The sequence below is a fragment of the Armigeres subalbatus genome, chromosome 3, assembly GCF_024139115.2.
Source record: "Armigeres subalbatus isolate Guangzhou_Male chromosome 3, GZ_Asu_2, whole genome shotgun sequence".
Taxonomy (NCBI): Eukaryota; Metazoa; Arthropoda; class Insecta; order Diptera; family Culicidae; genus Armigeres; species Armigeres subalbatus.
The window spans coordinates 219520832-219536344 of NC_085141.1; the positions used below are offsets into that span (position 1 = coordinate 219520832).

Here is a 15513-nt window from a genome sequence, read left to right on the forward strand (position 1 = left end):
GCATATACGATAGCGCCTGGATGTAGCAGCGGCGGGTAGAAAATCAGCCACTGCCAATAATTCATTGTCATATGAACGTGGATGAAAATATGTATTTTATATATGATATATCTAGACTTAACGGTAAAATGCCTTCGGCGTGGTAAAAAATATTCGGCGACGTGGTCAATTTTTCAACGGCGGCGCACCGAGACATTTTTGTGAAAAAATGGCGTGAAAAAATCGTCGGCGTGGCGTGACGGCGCATAGCTCTAGTGTGAAGGTGAATGAATTGGTCGGATTTTTTAAATCTAAAATAAAACAAACTAATTAGATTTTGAAGATTTTTTTAACTCACGATTGTTTGGCCAACCATTTTTTATTAATTTTAATACTAAAGTCTGCCATTTAGAAATTATAGTTCATTAAAATGTCTGGATTTCTAATAAGAGACCATGGACCATGGTTTTATTGAATTTTCAAAATTTTCCTCACAATACCCCGTCGAGTTCTAAATATCAAAACTGTGTTATTAAACCAGGTTAATCAGTATTTTAAAAATTTCTTGATTATTTTAATTATATTTTAAAACAAATGGTCCTACCAAAGATTTATAAGCTTTGTGAGTTCAAATAGTTCACCGTCTAGGAATCAGTTATAGATCATTTTATTATTTTATATAATTCTTTTGCTGTTATAAAGAAAACTTCGAGCTCATATTAAACAACAAATGTTGTTATTATCAACACAGTTTTGTGTAACAACTTGTAATTCACTACCCGTTTCCGTGACGCAGGGTGTGTTACTTAATATGATGCCTTAATATAATACCATGGTCACATTACTAGCTTCTGGCTGATCCAACGAATACCATCCTCAATATCCAACTCCGTGGTACTTATGAAAGTGTCGCAGTCACTGGCCTCTTTGCTTCCATCAACTCCCTCTCCTTACGGTGAAGATGGCGTGGCCAGTAGCAGTAATTTTCATGCTTTTGTTGTTCTTTCCTTTTATAGATTTCTGATAGCATTCTAGATAAGGATTTCAAAAATAAAACACTAGTTTGCAATCTACGAATTATATCAAACAATGCTAATTCATCTTGTAGCTCTATCCTCGGTTTAAAACTTCATACAAAAGTCACTATTTGGTCACTTTTTCTGCAATTGAAAGTCGCTATTTGGTCACTTTTTCGTCATCGTTGGTCACTAAAGTCACTATTTTGAACGGCATTCATCGCTACCAGCCCTGCAAGTTTCATCCACCATAATTTATCATAAGACGTATTTGTAAAACAAGAAAGGCATTATCAGCACTTGTGAGGCAAAAAAGGGTAAATATGTGCTTGCTTCGAATAAGGCGAAAGAGGAAATCCTTTAAAGGACGGATTTGTCTGAAATTTTTCATCTTCTGCCAGAAATATCTTATACAAATTGTGTAGTTCAAATAAACATGCGTTGTTCCATGATGAGGCAACACAGCATATAGTTTTTCCTTAAGCACACATTTGGCAGAAGTGAGACAAAAAGTAGATAAAGACATTCAGTTTCCCGTAATAAAAGGGAACATTTTGATTCTAAATTATGCGAAGATCGAAATAGAGTTAAAAAGTAAAGGATTCATCCGAATACATTAATATCCCTATTTTATCACCCCTGGTGAATTTTGGGGTGATAAAATAAGAAATGTGACAAAATCGAAAAAATAAATAAATTTTTTCACAAGTATGAATCAGTTTCTGCCTTGGGAAGGCAGAAATCGTGAACGGAACCCATAATTTCTTGTCGAAAAGGCTTACAAAATTCTTGACACTCACAAATGATTCACAATAAACCACAGGAGGTGAAAGTTATTTCATGAAAATCATAGTTGTTTGCGGTATTATTTACAAAAATTAAAAGATCGACTAAAATTTCTACTTGTTTTTTTTAGCAAAATCGGATCGAAAACGTGATAAAATCGGGTAGAAAACGTGATGAAATCGGGGGTAGACAAAATCGGGTTGATACTGTATATTATTTCAATATTGAGCGAATTCCTATGATGAAAATAAAAAAAATAGAGAATCAAACATATAATCATTATTAGCGGCACACGAAAAATACCTACAAAGAATCACTTCAACCGAATGTGCCATTCTTGAGTACTTGTAATTGTATTCACGCTGAAAATGACCTTGCATGATTTAAAAAAATGATTTTGCAGTTTCATTGAGCCTTGGTTCTTAATAGATGATATGCAGTAGGTATAGTAAATCGCCTTTTGAGATTAAATATGTGTGTTGGAATTTATTTGTATTGATTCTAGAAAAATACTAGAATGTAGTTCTTTTTTTTGTGTTTTGTGCTTCATCGGAAAAATAAAAATCGACAACCAACGCGGTCATTGGTCTTCTTCGCTAAGAAATTACTAATCGGATAATCGCCAATGATAACGGTGCTCCGGTGCTGATAGCAGGATGAATTTCATAAATCTATCGATAACACAAACGTCAGGCCATTGAGCGATTGGGCTAGTACTATTGTGGTCACATGTGAACTCGGGCTTGATCCAACAGCACTAAATTTCTATGCAACAACTGTGTTTCCAAAAAGACAAAGGTAGAATGTTTCCCGCTTATCTTGTACATTCAATCACAGTTGCAAACAACGTCAGCTAGTCGGCTTAGCTACACGGCTATATTGGGCGCATTTATTCAATTCGAATGAGTTCGGTGAATATCAATCATCATTCCAGCACGTGCAGGCTCAGGTTGCAATCGAACTCAACTTAGTTTATTGTCGATATTACTATACCAAATTCAATATTCATAGAACAGCATATTAGTCAAGCAATTTAAATTTAATTTAATTTGTCATGTCCTCCTCTGCCCTATTAGCACAATGAACAACAATCTGAAGTGTCTACCATCCTGCCTATGTCGTCGATGTTATTCGAGATATGGATTCATTCTGATTTTATGACGACATGATTTTTATGTGTTTCAAACAGTAGTCAATGCCTCTGATAAGCTACTACATGCAGGGTTGTTACTACTACGCAAATGTTCGGAATAATTTCCCGATGAAACTGCTATGAGTTTGCCAAGGAAATTACGGAGAATTTCTCAAAGAAACTCCGAAGAACTTCCTGAGAAAATGTCGAAAAAAAACACTCCGAAAAATTTGACGAGAAACTCAAAAGAATTTCCCGAAGAAATTTCAAAGAATTTCCCGAATAATTCTCGAAGAATTTTCCGAAGAAAGCTTGAAGATTTTTTCAAGGTTATACATACCGAAAAAAAAAACCCGAGCAACCGAGTTTCCCGAGGGAATTATCTAAGAGTTTTTCAAAGAGGGCGCAAAGAATTTTTCGACGACATTAAAAAAAACCCAAAACAATCCACCTAGCGGTGATGGTGCTTTTCTCGTGTACATATTATAAAACAAGAAAACACATAAGAGTAACAAGAGAAGCTCATAAGAGAAGTCAAAATTGCACTTTAGGGCGATAGATTCAGTTATTTCCATCAATTCACATTTATTTGCGTTTACAGGCCTAGTAGCGGGTCACTTTTTTCGGGTAAGTCACTAAAAAGTCTCTTTTTTCGAGCTCAAGTCAGTAAAGTCACCTTTTCTCGTAAAAAGTCACTATTTTCAACTAATTTGATCAAAATAAAAAGTAGGGTACTAAATCCAAGTTTCGTGAGGTTCAAGATCCTAGCATCCTAACGCTTGGTGTACTCGTCGATAAAGTTCCTTTATAGTGAAACAGAGGAATGTATAAAAAAATGAACTCTCAAGGCTTCAACCGTCTAAGACGAGTCTTTCTTCTTCTTCTTCTTCTTTTTGGCATTACATCCCCACACTGGGACAGAGCCGCCTCGCAGCTGAGTGTTCATTAAGCACTTCCACAGTTATTAACTGCGACGTTTCTAAGCCAGGTTACCATTTTTGCATTCGTATATCATGAAGCTAACGCGATGATACTTTTATAATTTCCAATTCGAGAATTGCCTAGACCGACACCGGGAATCGAACCCAGCCACCCTCAGCATGGTCTTGCTTTGTAGCCGCGCGTCTTACCGCACGGCTAAGGAGGGAGTAACTCCATTTAATTCCACCAATAATTGGTGGAATTAAATGGAGTTACTTAACTCGTCTTAGACGGTTGAATACATTCCACTAAAAAGAGCTTAAAATATTTTTTCTCTCAAGGCTTGTTAGCCCGAAAGTCGCTCTTAGCTTCTTCTTGTCTTTAATTTCCCACTAATACTTGACCAGCTTTTAAGCCTCAGTTATTAGATTTCCAATAATAATTTAATGTACAGATTCTATGACACTATTCATGAATGTACTGTAAGGTAAGCAGAATGCGATCGTAAATTCAAACATATTCCAAAGCATAACACACTTTGTTGATTTTCTAATATTTTTGAAAAAAAAACTAATAAATTCCATAATCAATTGAACTATATTGAAATTGAATCTTTTTAATTCTACATGAATTTCCTGGTGCTTCAAAGAAACCAATATTGAGCGAGGAACTGTTCAAACGATCGCATCTTGAAGTTTTCACCAAATATATTCTGATGATAAATGAAATAACAGTGAAATTTCAAATATTTTAAAATTTTGAATTTGAACTACCGTTTGATACTCCGAAGAAACTTCTTTTTAAGGAATTTTGGAAACCTAAACAAACTATTTAGATTTGTTGTTTAAATTAAAACCCCCTCACAAAGACAAAACAATACTGAAGTTCCCTCTGCTCCACGGCAGGCTGGTAATTCTGCCAGCAGCTTCAGTTCTCTTCATTCAATCAACGGGTATATACAATAATATTATAATATTAATTATATCAATAACAATCTTCCAAAAGCAAGTACAACTAGCCGGTCACTGCTTACTACCTACCATCCATCAAAACCGAGGAGTCCCACACTATCTGGTATTCCAACACTCTTCCTTAGGGTGGACGCCTCGCGACACTCTTTGCTCCTTCTAACGCTGAGGCTGAGCTTCCTCCTTGCAAAACAATCCCTGGTCTATTTACGTACGTAGTCTTTACTTCGATGTTTGCACGCCAACTTCTCTAGCACATGCGCCTGTATAAGTGGCCCGACTACAATGCATACACAACGCGTCTCGATTTTCTGTTCACCAGCTACATACGTGCATTCATCCTTCTGGATTCCTGCTAACCAGCCAGCAACCAACCGAACATTCCCCAAGTAACATTTTAAGTTTTATAACGCTCTTGAAGATCACATTTTACCCTTCAAGAGTGTTATGAAACCAGTGTAAAACCAAAATATTAATAGGGTCCGACCTTCTAATGAATAACGCCGGGCACCTGCTTCCCAGCTATCTTTTATCAACACCGATGTGTCCCACACTATCTGGTATTCCAACAATACCGTGTAACAATGTGTGACTCACTGCCTAACTCTTAACTTCATATGAAACTAAATTTTGATCACTTTTTCTGCACCAGCAAGTGTTACTGGTAAAACCATTCCAAATCTTCATCAAGTTCTCTCATCATTCATCAAGTTCTCACTCATTTGCCGAAAAATCAATCGAGGCGAAAATACGAAATATCCTGAAGTGAGTTAGTTGGATGATTCGAATTATGCAAGATTTTACCATGATTCAAATCGTACATGAGTTTTGAGATCTTGAAAGTCACTATTTGGTAACTTTTTCTGCAAATGAAGGTCACTATTTGGTCTCATTTTTTGACAACGTTAGTCACTAAAGTTACTATTTTGAGGAGCATTGATCGCTACCAGCCCTGCGTTTATTTAAATGCATTGCCGCAGTTTTTGAAAAAAAAATTCGAATTTAAAATTTTTTTCAAAAGGGGGACCCTTGGGAAAAATGTGGAAAAAATCAATATTTTTCTAATAACTCCGGAACCAGGGAATCAATATTCGGGCAACGCATAACAATAGGTATACTCTTTGTCATCAACAGATCATGTTACTAACAAACGCACCTAGCGACAAACCTTTATCCGAACCCGAACACAATATGACAAGAATCATTTGCTTTGCATGCTCTTATATTTCCGAGAATACGATGCTAATTTTGTAATCATTGTTCGATTCTCGAATATTTCCATAAAAGCAGAAACTATGATAGCATAAAACCGAAATTTGCTCTAAAAATAATGCAAAATAGCGGGTTGAAAAGTTTGTCTTCTTTTTGTTGCTGACATTTTTTTTCGAATCTTTGTCATTATTATCTCTGACAAAAACAAAGCTTTGTCGTTGGTTAGCTTTTGTCGCTTGTTTCGCACGCGCATTCCAGAAAATTTGATTCCCTGTCCGGAACGCAATGGCCGATTGGGGCAATTTTCAATAGCAAGAAATAAGGAAGGATTCCGCGTCGAATGCAACTTGTTGCGAGTAAATCGGATAATGCGAAGTGCCAAAAAGTGTGCCTCACATTTTGTGTACACATAAACATATACACACACACATACATACATACAGACATCACCTCAATTAGGCTGACCAGATCTTTTCGTTGAAAAAACGGGACAAACGCGCTTGCAAAACGGGACATGTCAAAAAACCCTGTGATAAAATCATCACCATAAAATTCTATTGTATTAAGTGTAAAAATACTAAGCTACAAATATTCCACTCTTTAAAGAGACGCGGACAAAAACACGTAGGAACAGTAAATCTAGACCAACATTTGAAAAGGGCGTAACAGCCAAAATTTATTCCTTCTGATTCTTTGTCCACATATATGGCTATATATTTATACGAAGAATCAGAAGAAATAAATTTTGGCTGTTACGCCCTTTTCAAATGTTGGTCTAGCAATTACGCATCTCTCAATATTTAAAAAAATATCAATTTTTAAATTTTATTTTGATCTACTCTTCGATAGATATGCAATGAGGATTTTATTATTGACCAATATCAAAAACTTTTCCAATTCTGAACTAAAAAACAAACTATAGTCAAAATAGAGGAAGAGACCCCAAAACGCCCCCGGGGCAAAACGACTTTCGGGTATTCACTTATATTTACCATGTTTGAGATAGCCTTAATAAAACTAAACGTGAAGTTATGTAGGTTAGGCGAAAAAAAGTGTCAAAATAATAGATACCCGAGCAGCACACAAAAAACTGAAACTTGTAAACAAGTTTATATTACTCATATACGACCAAATTTAGTTATATATGAGTTACCTCAACCAAATCGGCATGAATTGTGTTGCTAAGGTAGGAATGTAGGAAAACTGAAATTTTCCACATTTTGATGAAACATCTAACATTTCGGCGAGGCAAAACGCCCTAGTGAAACTATCCTACAATGTACTCGCGTCTCCACGCATGTGCCGACGCGTGGTACGTTGTTCCCTAAGAGCTGCCGGCTAAAAGACGTTTTGCCTCCGGCAACGAAACATCACCACTTTTTTGAAATGTGAATATTATCAATATGATTGAGATTTTTTTTATTTTAATATGGCATCAGCTAGCGATATTGTTTGATTGTTGCGTGAGGTAGAAACACCCATAAAAATCGTTATAGCTAAGGCATAACAGTCTATGCTTAGCTAGGGAATTTTGTCCCTCCTTCCCCTACACTGCCTAAGGCCGGGTTTGGCCATTAGAAGACTAAGAAAAAATAGTTTTGAGAAAAAATGTCAAAAGGCAAATGCAAAAAGCGCAATAGGGTGGTATTATTGATTTCCCGTGCCAAATATGTTTTCCATAAATATAAGTGGGAATAAAAACTAAGAATAACAAAAATCTCTACAAGGAAACCGTCTTCGACCAGAGGTCGCACAGACTGAACACTTTACATCTAGCATGCGACAACGGACAAAACATTCACACAACACCCAATGACCAGTAGAGAACTTTTCGCTTCACGAAAAGTTTTCTCCTCACCGGGGCGGGAATCGAACCCACACTCCACAGCACATGCGTCTAGACGATTGACGTCGCTAACCGCACGGCCACGAAGCCCACGAATATGGCTGGCGCATGAGAATAAATGTCAAATCTAATCAATTTACAGTCCTTTTTGATCGAAATTAATTTAAATGACGTTAAAAGTAGCCTCGTAACTCGGGAATCTTGTCCATTGATTTTGTTCTCATGTGCTCCAAAAAAGCAGGACTTGTACAATTTTGCAACAAAAAGTAAAAAAAAAATCCTGGCCAATGTATAGTTAGGTTTACAGCTCAGACTCTCGAAGATTTCCACCGGATTACATTTTAAATTAAGCCGAATTTCTAATTTTTCATACGGAATCCCGGGCAGCAGGGACTATGTCCAAGGGCTTGACGATCCCTCCCCAGGCCATCTTCGAGTTGTGGGGCTTGCCTAGGATGTGGTGGGGTTTGACAGTGGGCCCTGTTAAATTCCTATAAAAAGCTGCATGTATCCGCAAGTAGGCCCCGCCAAAGCGACCGTGTGCCGCCCAAAGCGCACAAGCCCAAGTCCTGGTGTTAGGTGGGACGCCATCCAACGAGACAGGAGGTTTGCGCAGGCCTAATAAGTCGCCTGGAAAACCAATAATTACGAACAATATAAGAGATAATGCGACTCGATATAATCGGCAAAGACCTAGGCGACGAATAAAGGATCACGATTGGAAGCTTGGAACATGGAACTGCAAGTCACTAGGTTTCGCAGGTTGCGACAGGACGATGAATTACATCCCTGCAACTTCGACGTCGTGGCGCTGCAGGAGATTTGCTGGACAGGACAGAAAGTGTGGAAAAGCGGGCATCGAGCGGCTACCTTCTACCAAAGCTGTGGCACCACCAATGAGCTGGGAACCGGCTTCATAGTGCTGGGTAAGATGCGCCATCGTGTGATTGGGAGGCAGCCAATCAACGCAAGGATGTGCAAGCTGAAGATTAAAGGCCGTTTCTTCAACTATAGCATCATCAACGTGCACTGCTACACGAAGGGCTTGACCCGACGATGAGAAAGAAGCGTTTTACGCACAGCTGGAGCAGACATACGATGGATGCCCACTGCGGGACGTCAAAATCGTCATCGGTGACATGAACGCACAGGTAGGAAGGGAGGAAATGTATAGATGCATAAACTTCGCAGCCTCCCGCGGAATGGTAGTCCGAAGCACCTTCTTTCCCCGCAAAAATATCCACAAGGCCACATGGAGATCACCTAACCAAGAAATGGAAAACCAAATCGACCACGTTCTAATCGACGGTAAATTCTTCTCCGACATCACGAACGTCCGCACTTACCGCAGTGCGAATATTGAATCCGACCACTACCTCGTATGCCTGCGCTCAAAACTCTCGACGGTGTACAACACGCGTCGAAGTCGGACGCCGCGGCTTAACATTGGGCGGCTACAAGACGGTAGACTAGCCCAAAAATACGCGCAGCAGCTGGAAGTGGCACTCCCAACGGAAGAGCAGCTAGGCGCAGCGTCTCTTGAAGGTGGCTGGAGAGATATTCGATCCGCCATTGGTAGCACCGCAACCGCTGCACTTGGCACGGTGCCCCCGGATCAGAGAAACGACTGGTATGACGGCGAATGTGAGCAGTTAGTAGAAGAGAAGAATGCAGCATGGGCTAGATTGCTGCAACACCTCACGAGGGCGAACGAGGCACGATATAAACGGGCGCGAAGCAGACAAAACTCGATTTTCCGGAGGAAAAAGCGCCAGCAGGAAGATCGAGACCGTGAAGAGACGGAGGAATTGTACCGCGCTAATAATTATTATTATAACACACAACACACATTATTATAACACACAAAAGTTCTATGAGAAATTAAACCGTTCACGTAAGGGCCACGCGCCACAGCCTGATATGTGTAAGGACATAAACGGGAACCTTCTTACGAACGAGCGTGAGGTGATCCAAAGGTGACGGCAGCACTACGAAGAACACCTGAATGACGATGTGGCAGACGAAGATGGCGGTATGGTGGTGGACCTGGGAGAACGCGCGCAGGACATAATTCTGCCGGCTCCGGATCTCCAGGAAATCCAGGAGGAGATTGGCCGACTGAAGAACAACAAAGCCCCTGGGGTTGATCAACTACCAAGAGAGCTATTTATACACGGTAGTGAGGCACTGGCTAGAGCGCTGCACTGGGTAATTACCAAGATTTGGGAGGAGGAAGTTTTGCCGCAGGAGTGGATGGAAGGTGTCGTGTGTCCCATCTACAAAAAGGGCTATAAGCTGGATTGCAGCAACTACCGCGCGATCACATTGCTGAACGCTACAAGGTTCCTCCCAAATGTTATGCCGTCGACTAGCACCAATTGCAAGGGAGTTCGTGGGACATTACTAAGCGGGTTTTATGGGTGAACGCTCCACCACGAACCAGGTGTTCGCCATTCGCCAAGTACTGCAGAAATGCCGCGAATACAACGTGCCCACACATCATCTATTCATCGACTTGAAAGCCGCATATGATACAATTGATCGGGACCAGCTATGGCAGCTAATGCACGAACACGGATTTCCGGATAAACTGACACGGTTGATCAAAGCGACGATGGATCGGGTGATGTGCGTAGTTCGAGTTTCAGGGGAATTCTCGAGTCCCTTCGAAACGCGGCAAGGTGATGGTCTTTCGTGTCTGCTATTCAACATCGTTTTGGAAGGAGTAATACGAAGAGCAGGGATTAACACGAGTGGTACAATTTTCAATAAGTCCGTCCAGCTATTTGACTTCGCCGACGACATAGATATTATGGCACGTAACATTGAGAAGATGGAGGAAACCTACATCAGACTGAAGAGGGAAGCTAAGCGGATCGGACTAGTTATCAACACGTCGAAGACGAAGTACATGATAGGAAGAGGTTCAAGAGAAGACAATGTGAGCAACCCACCTCGAGTTTGCATCGGTGGTGACGAAATCGAGGTGGTAGAAGAATTTGTGTACTTGGGCTTACTGGTGACTGCCGAAAATGATACCAGCAGAGAAATTCGGAGACGCATAGTGGCTGGAAATCGTACGTACTTTGGACTCCGCAAGACGTTCCGATCGAATAAAGTTCGCCGCCGTACCAAACTGACAATCTAAAAAACGCTCATTAGACCGGTAGTCCTTTACGGACACGAGACCTGGACGATGCTCGTGGAGGACCAATGCGCACTTGGAGTTTTCGAAAGGAAAGTGCTGCGTACCATCTATGGTGGGGTGCAGATGGCGGACGGTACGTGGAGGAGGCGAATGAACCACGAGTTGCATGAGCTGCTCGGAGAACCATCCATCGTTCACACTGCGAAAATCGGACGACTGCGGTGGGACGGAATGTCGGACAGTAACCCGGTGAAAATGATTCTCGACAACGATCCGACGGGCACAAGAAGGCGAGGTGTGCAGCGGCCAAGGTGGATCGATCAGGCGAAGTTTTTAATTTCGATAAAATGTTTGTTGAATCAATACGCTGCGAAACTATATCGTTAATAAATGAAACCATTGCAGTTTCACGACGCTCTTTCAAAGATTGAATGTTTATAAGCTTGCAGCGTGCCTCATATGATGGAAGTGGGAATGTTGTCCAACCTAATTTACGACGAGCAAATAATAGGAATTGTTTTTGTACTGATTCTAATCTTTCTTCGTGTGCTATTGAAAATGGAGACCATACAATGCTGCAATATTCCAGTATCGACCTTACATAAGCAATATATAATGTTTTAATTGTGTATGGGTCATGAAAGTTATAGCAGAAACGTTTTATAAAACCCATCATATTATTTGCTTTATGAGTAATGGTGTTGTAATGGTCGATGAATGTTAGTTTGGAGTCTAAGATAATTCCTAAATCCCTAACTCTATCGGATTTCTCTACAACCTGGTTTCCTAATGGAATTGAGAGATTTGATGCTGTTCTGTTTCTGCTGAATGATATAAGGTTACAAGAATTACAAGAATTACAAGAATCACTACAAGGTTACTGAATGTAAACAGTTGCAATAGGCTTTTATTGCACCATTCGTAGAATGAGCATATTTCGTTTTGGAATATGTTGAGGTTATTTTTATTCCATATTTCCAAAAAGAGCTTCATGTCATCTGCATAGATTAACACTTTAAGTTTGTCAAGAATGAAGGAAATGTCGTTTACATATATTATGAATAATAGAGGCCCCAAATGAGAGCCCTGGGGGACACCGGAAGTGACTTGAATGGGTTTTGATCTATTGTTGTTAAATTGTATAATCAATTGACGATCAGTTTAGTAGGATTCAAGCCATTTGAGTAGTCCCGGCTCAATTCCAGTTTTTTCAATTTGAATAGAAGCATGGGTATATCTATGCGATCAAATGCTTTACTGAAGTCAGTATAAAGAGCTTCTACATGGTTTCCTTTATCCATTGCATTCAGGGTATAGTCAACAAACTCAAGAAGATTAGTTGAACTTGAACGCCCTTTACAGAAGCCATGCTGTGCATCTGTTATTCGGTTTTTTTACTTGTTTGAATAATTTTTCGTTTACTATGGCCTCAAAAAGTTTTGGAATGCAAGAGATAATGGCTATTCCACGATAATTACGTATGTCTGATTTTTTTCCAGATTTGAAAATGGGTATCAAAAATGAGTTTTTCCATATATTTGGGAATTTTTCTGATTCTAGTGACATATTAAATAGCCAAAATAATGGAGTGGTTAGTTCCACTGCTAGGGTTTTCATAAATATAGGAGGGATTCCATCAGGACAAGGACCTTCCGAAGCATCTAAATTGCGTAGGGCCTGGAAAATGTCATGGACATGAAGTTGATTCACTCCAATATAATTTGAAAACTCTGGAAAAAATGCAAAATAGTCGCGGTCACGATCATTTTCAGAAAATGTAGAATAGGTTTCTTGGAAAAAGATCTGCAAAAAGATTACAGTTCTTTTCCGAGCTATCCCCCGCGTTTTCGTCAAGATGCATAATTGATGGAAAGTTATTAGATTTCAGTTTTGTTTTTACGTAATTAAAGAAGTTCTTTGGACAGGACTTTATTTCGCTCTCAGTTTTTGAATTGTAATCTTGCAATGCGTTACTGATAGCGTAATTCAATTGATCGCATACGTCCAAGTAATATACTAAATTTTCATTACTGTTATGACTTTTGTGAATTTTGTGTGCTTTTTGCTTGCGATTTGTTAAATTCTTGATTTGCCGGTTATACCAAATTAAGTCTTTATTATTGTTATGACGTCGTTTTCGGTTTTAGTGGAGTTCCTTGCGAGATTATGTCAGATAATAATCTGTAAAAAGTGTTAACAGATGCTTCGACATTTTCTTCATTTCTTAAAACTATTTGCCAGTTTACACTACTTAACCTACCTCGAATATTTTCATAGTTCGCTAAATTGTATTCAAAGACATCCTCATACTCACAATCGTTGGGTCCTTGTTGTTCATGAATGAATAACGAGTATTCGATTGCAGTGTGGAACGCTTATTTTTCCACAATGGATTGATAGATTCTGTTACACAGAAATCTTCATAGATATTTGTCAGCAAGAGGTCCAAATAGCAATTTTGATTGTTTTTTATATGATTAATTTGGTTCAATCCTAAACTTGCAGACTTGTCAAAAATTAATTGCAAAGTTTCGTTATCCCCAACGACTGGCAGTAGGATACATTCGTTTTCTGAGTCTAGAATAAAGTCAGCATTGCGTTGGTTAAACTGAGGAAATGCTAATAGAAGTTACAAAGTAGGCCAAGTACCAGTTGGAATGTAGAGCCATTGAAGAAGAAGAAGAAGAAGTATCGCTTTTGAATGGACTGGAAACCCTGTTTAAAAATTACATTCATTACACTGAAGTAGGAACGTTATTGCCGCCTGCAATAACTGCTTTTAAATTGTTGATTTTGGTATCTATGTTGACCATGAGTTCTTGAAAGTAAAATTTAGATAATAATTTCCGGATTGTGTAAAAATAGAAATGGTGAAACTTTTGTTTTTGTAGCTCCTACCTTGTAAGCTTTTTTAATACCTAGGGTAGAGAACCATTTGGGCAGCACCCCCTATTCCCGTCAGCAACGTTCATTACTCGAGCGCATTACAATTGAATTGCTTGTTTTTTACTACATGGTTAGTTTCTTTCGATATCTAGAGATGTACAAAAAATCAAGCCATTTGGTTGGAACGCGGTCGAGTTATTAACGTTGCAGACGGGAATAGGGGGTGCTGCCCAAATGGTCCCGCTCCCTACATATATTGATCACAAGAATTATTCAAAATAAAAATACAAATCGTCAAAATTGCTAGTACTCCTACTTATTTTTGGGAGAAAAATATACATGCATCTAATACCTTTTCATTACATCCCTAGATTATCACTAATGCCAAACATATTGTTTACATAACTATGTAGTTTTAGTGTATTACTCTAACTAGATACTTTCAGTTCAGTTTTTATTACGTAATGTAATGATTGTATTAAAATCTGTTTTACTAATCGATTGATTCATTATAGTGCACTGAATATGTTCTGTAAATGAAAACATGCATGCGTCATATCATTAAGAAACTAGATACACATCCTCTCGAATGAATAGACAATACACCCAGTCCTTCAGCCCAAGATGAGTGTGGGTACGTGTGTTAGTGTCTCTGTCATCATACTTCAAATGTTATCCATCTATTCGTTATCAGTTCCAGGCTTTTTCCCTATACTCCTCAGTTCACACACATTTGTGCAATTTCGACTTCATTTATCATTATTTTCGCTTAATTGAAAACAAATAAAAAAAACCCTATATAAAACACAACCAAATTGATTTGACTCTGGGGTTTGCTATCAAACAGGGCTGAACACGGAGCCGGACCGAATGCTGGGGGCAGGAGTGCCGGGGGCAAATTATCTATCCGACGCCGCAGGAAAGGCCCCCGAGCGGAGTGAGTAGAGCCCCAAATTCAAAACAATAATTCGAAAGAGCGCATTAGTATCTTTCCGTCTCTCTATCTGAAAGTTTTTGTTGATTTTCTCCCTTAATTTTCCTCCTGTTTCATTGATAAATTGCCACCAGTTGAACATTCATTTATCAGGCTGAATAACTAAAATTGCTCAAGGAAAATCATTGCTATGACTCGTCTATTAGTCGTTGTATTTGCTTCAGCTGCTAGAACTATCTGAAAACTTTTGCTTCTCTTGCTAGCTTAGCTGCAAACATTACCCGATGTTCCTCGTTAAATTGAAATGGTCCATCAAATCATTAAACTCTAAAAAAAATAATTGCAACCCCAGACTTACATCATTTGTCATTCTATAAATTAGTATCGTATTATTAATTTTTGTATTTGTTTCTGCACCACGATTATACACATCTGTCCTTTTATCTTACGACGGCAAAGTATTAGCTTGTGATGTACGGCTTGTAAAAAGCAGTGTCTTGTTGCATGTATGATTTAGCTTTTTCTTAGCAGTGACGTAGTTACTAACATTCTAGTTACGTTAACTATTAGTATATCAAAATCTTTTCTCTTCTCATTATGATCCTTTTGCCAACGAAATTTGTAAATGAACACGAATATTTCGGCCTGCGTTGTCCATGTAGCTTCAACAACTAAATGCACATTC

At 39.0% G+C, this 15513-nt stretch overlaps 1 protein-coding gene across 3 annotated transcripts in view; it reads left to right on the forward strand.

Annotated features, from left to right (window-relative positions):
- Positions 1 to 15513, forward strand: part of LOC134219972 (oxysterol-binding protein 2) — a 116896-nt gene that overhangs the window by 11241 nt on the left and 90142 nt on the right. For 2 of the 3 annotated variants that reach the window (XM_062698887.1, XM_062698888.1), the window contains one exon: positions 14742 to 14831. The exons of the other annotated variant lie outside the window; for it this stretch is intronic. In XM_062698887.1, coding sequence (XP_062554871.1) covers positions 14742 to 14831 — 90 coding nt within the window. The remainder of the gene's footprint in view (positions 1 to 14741; positions 14832 to 15513) is intronic. 3 annotated transcript variants of the gene reach the window in all.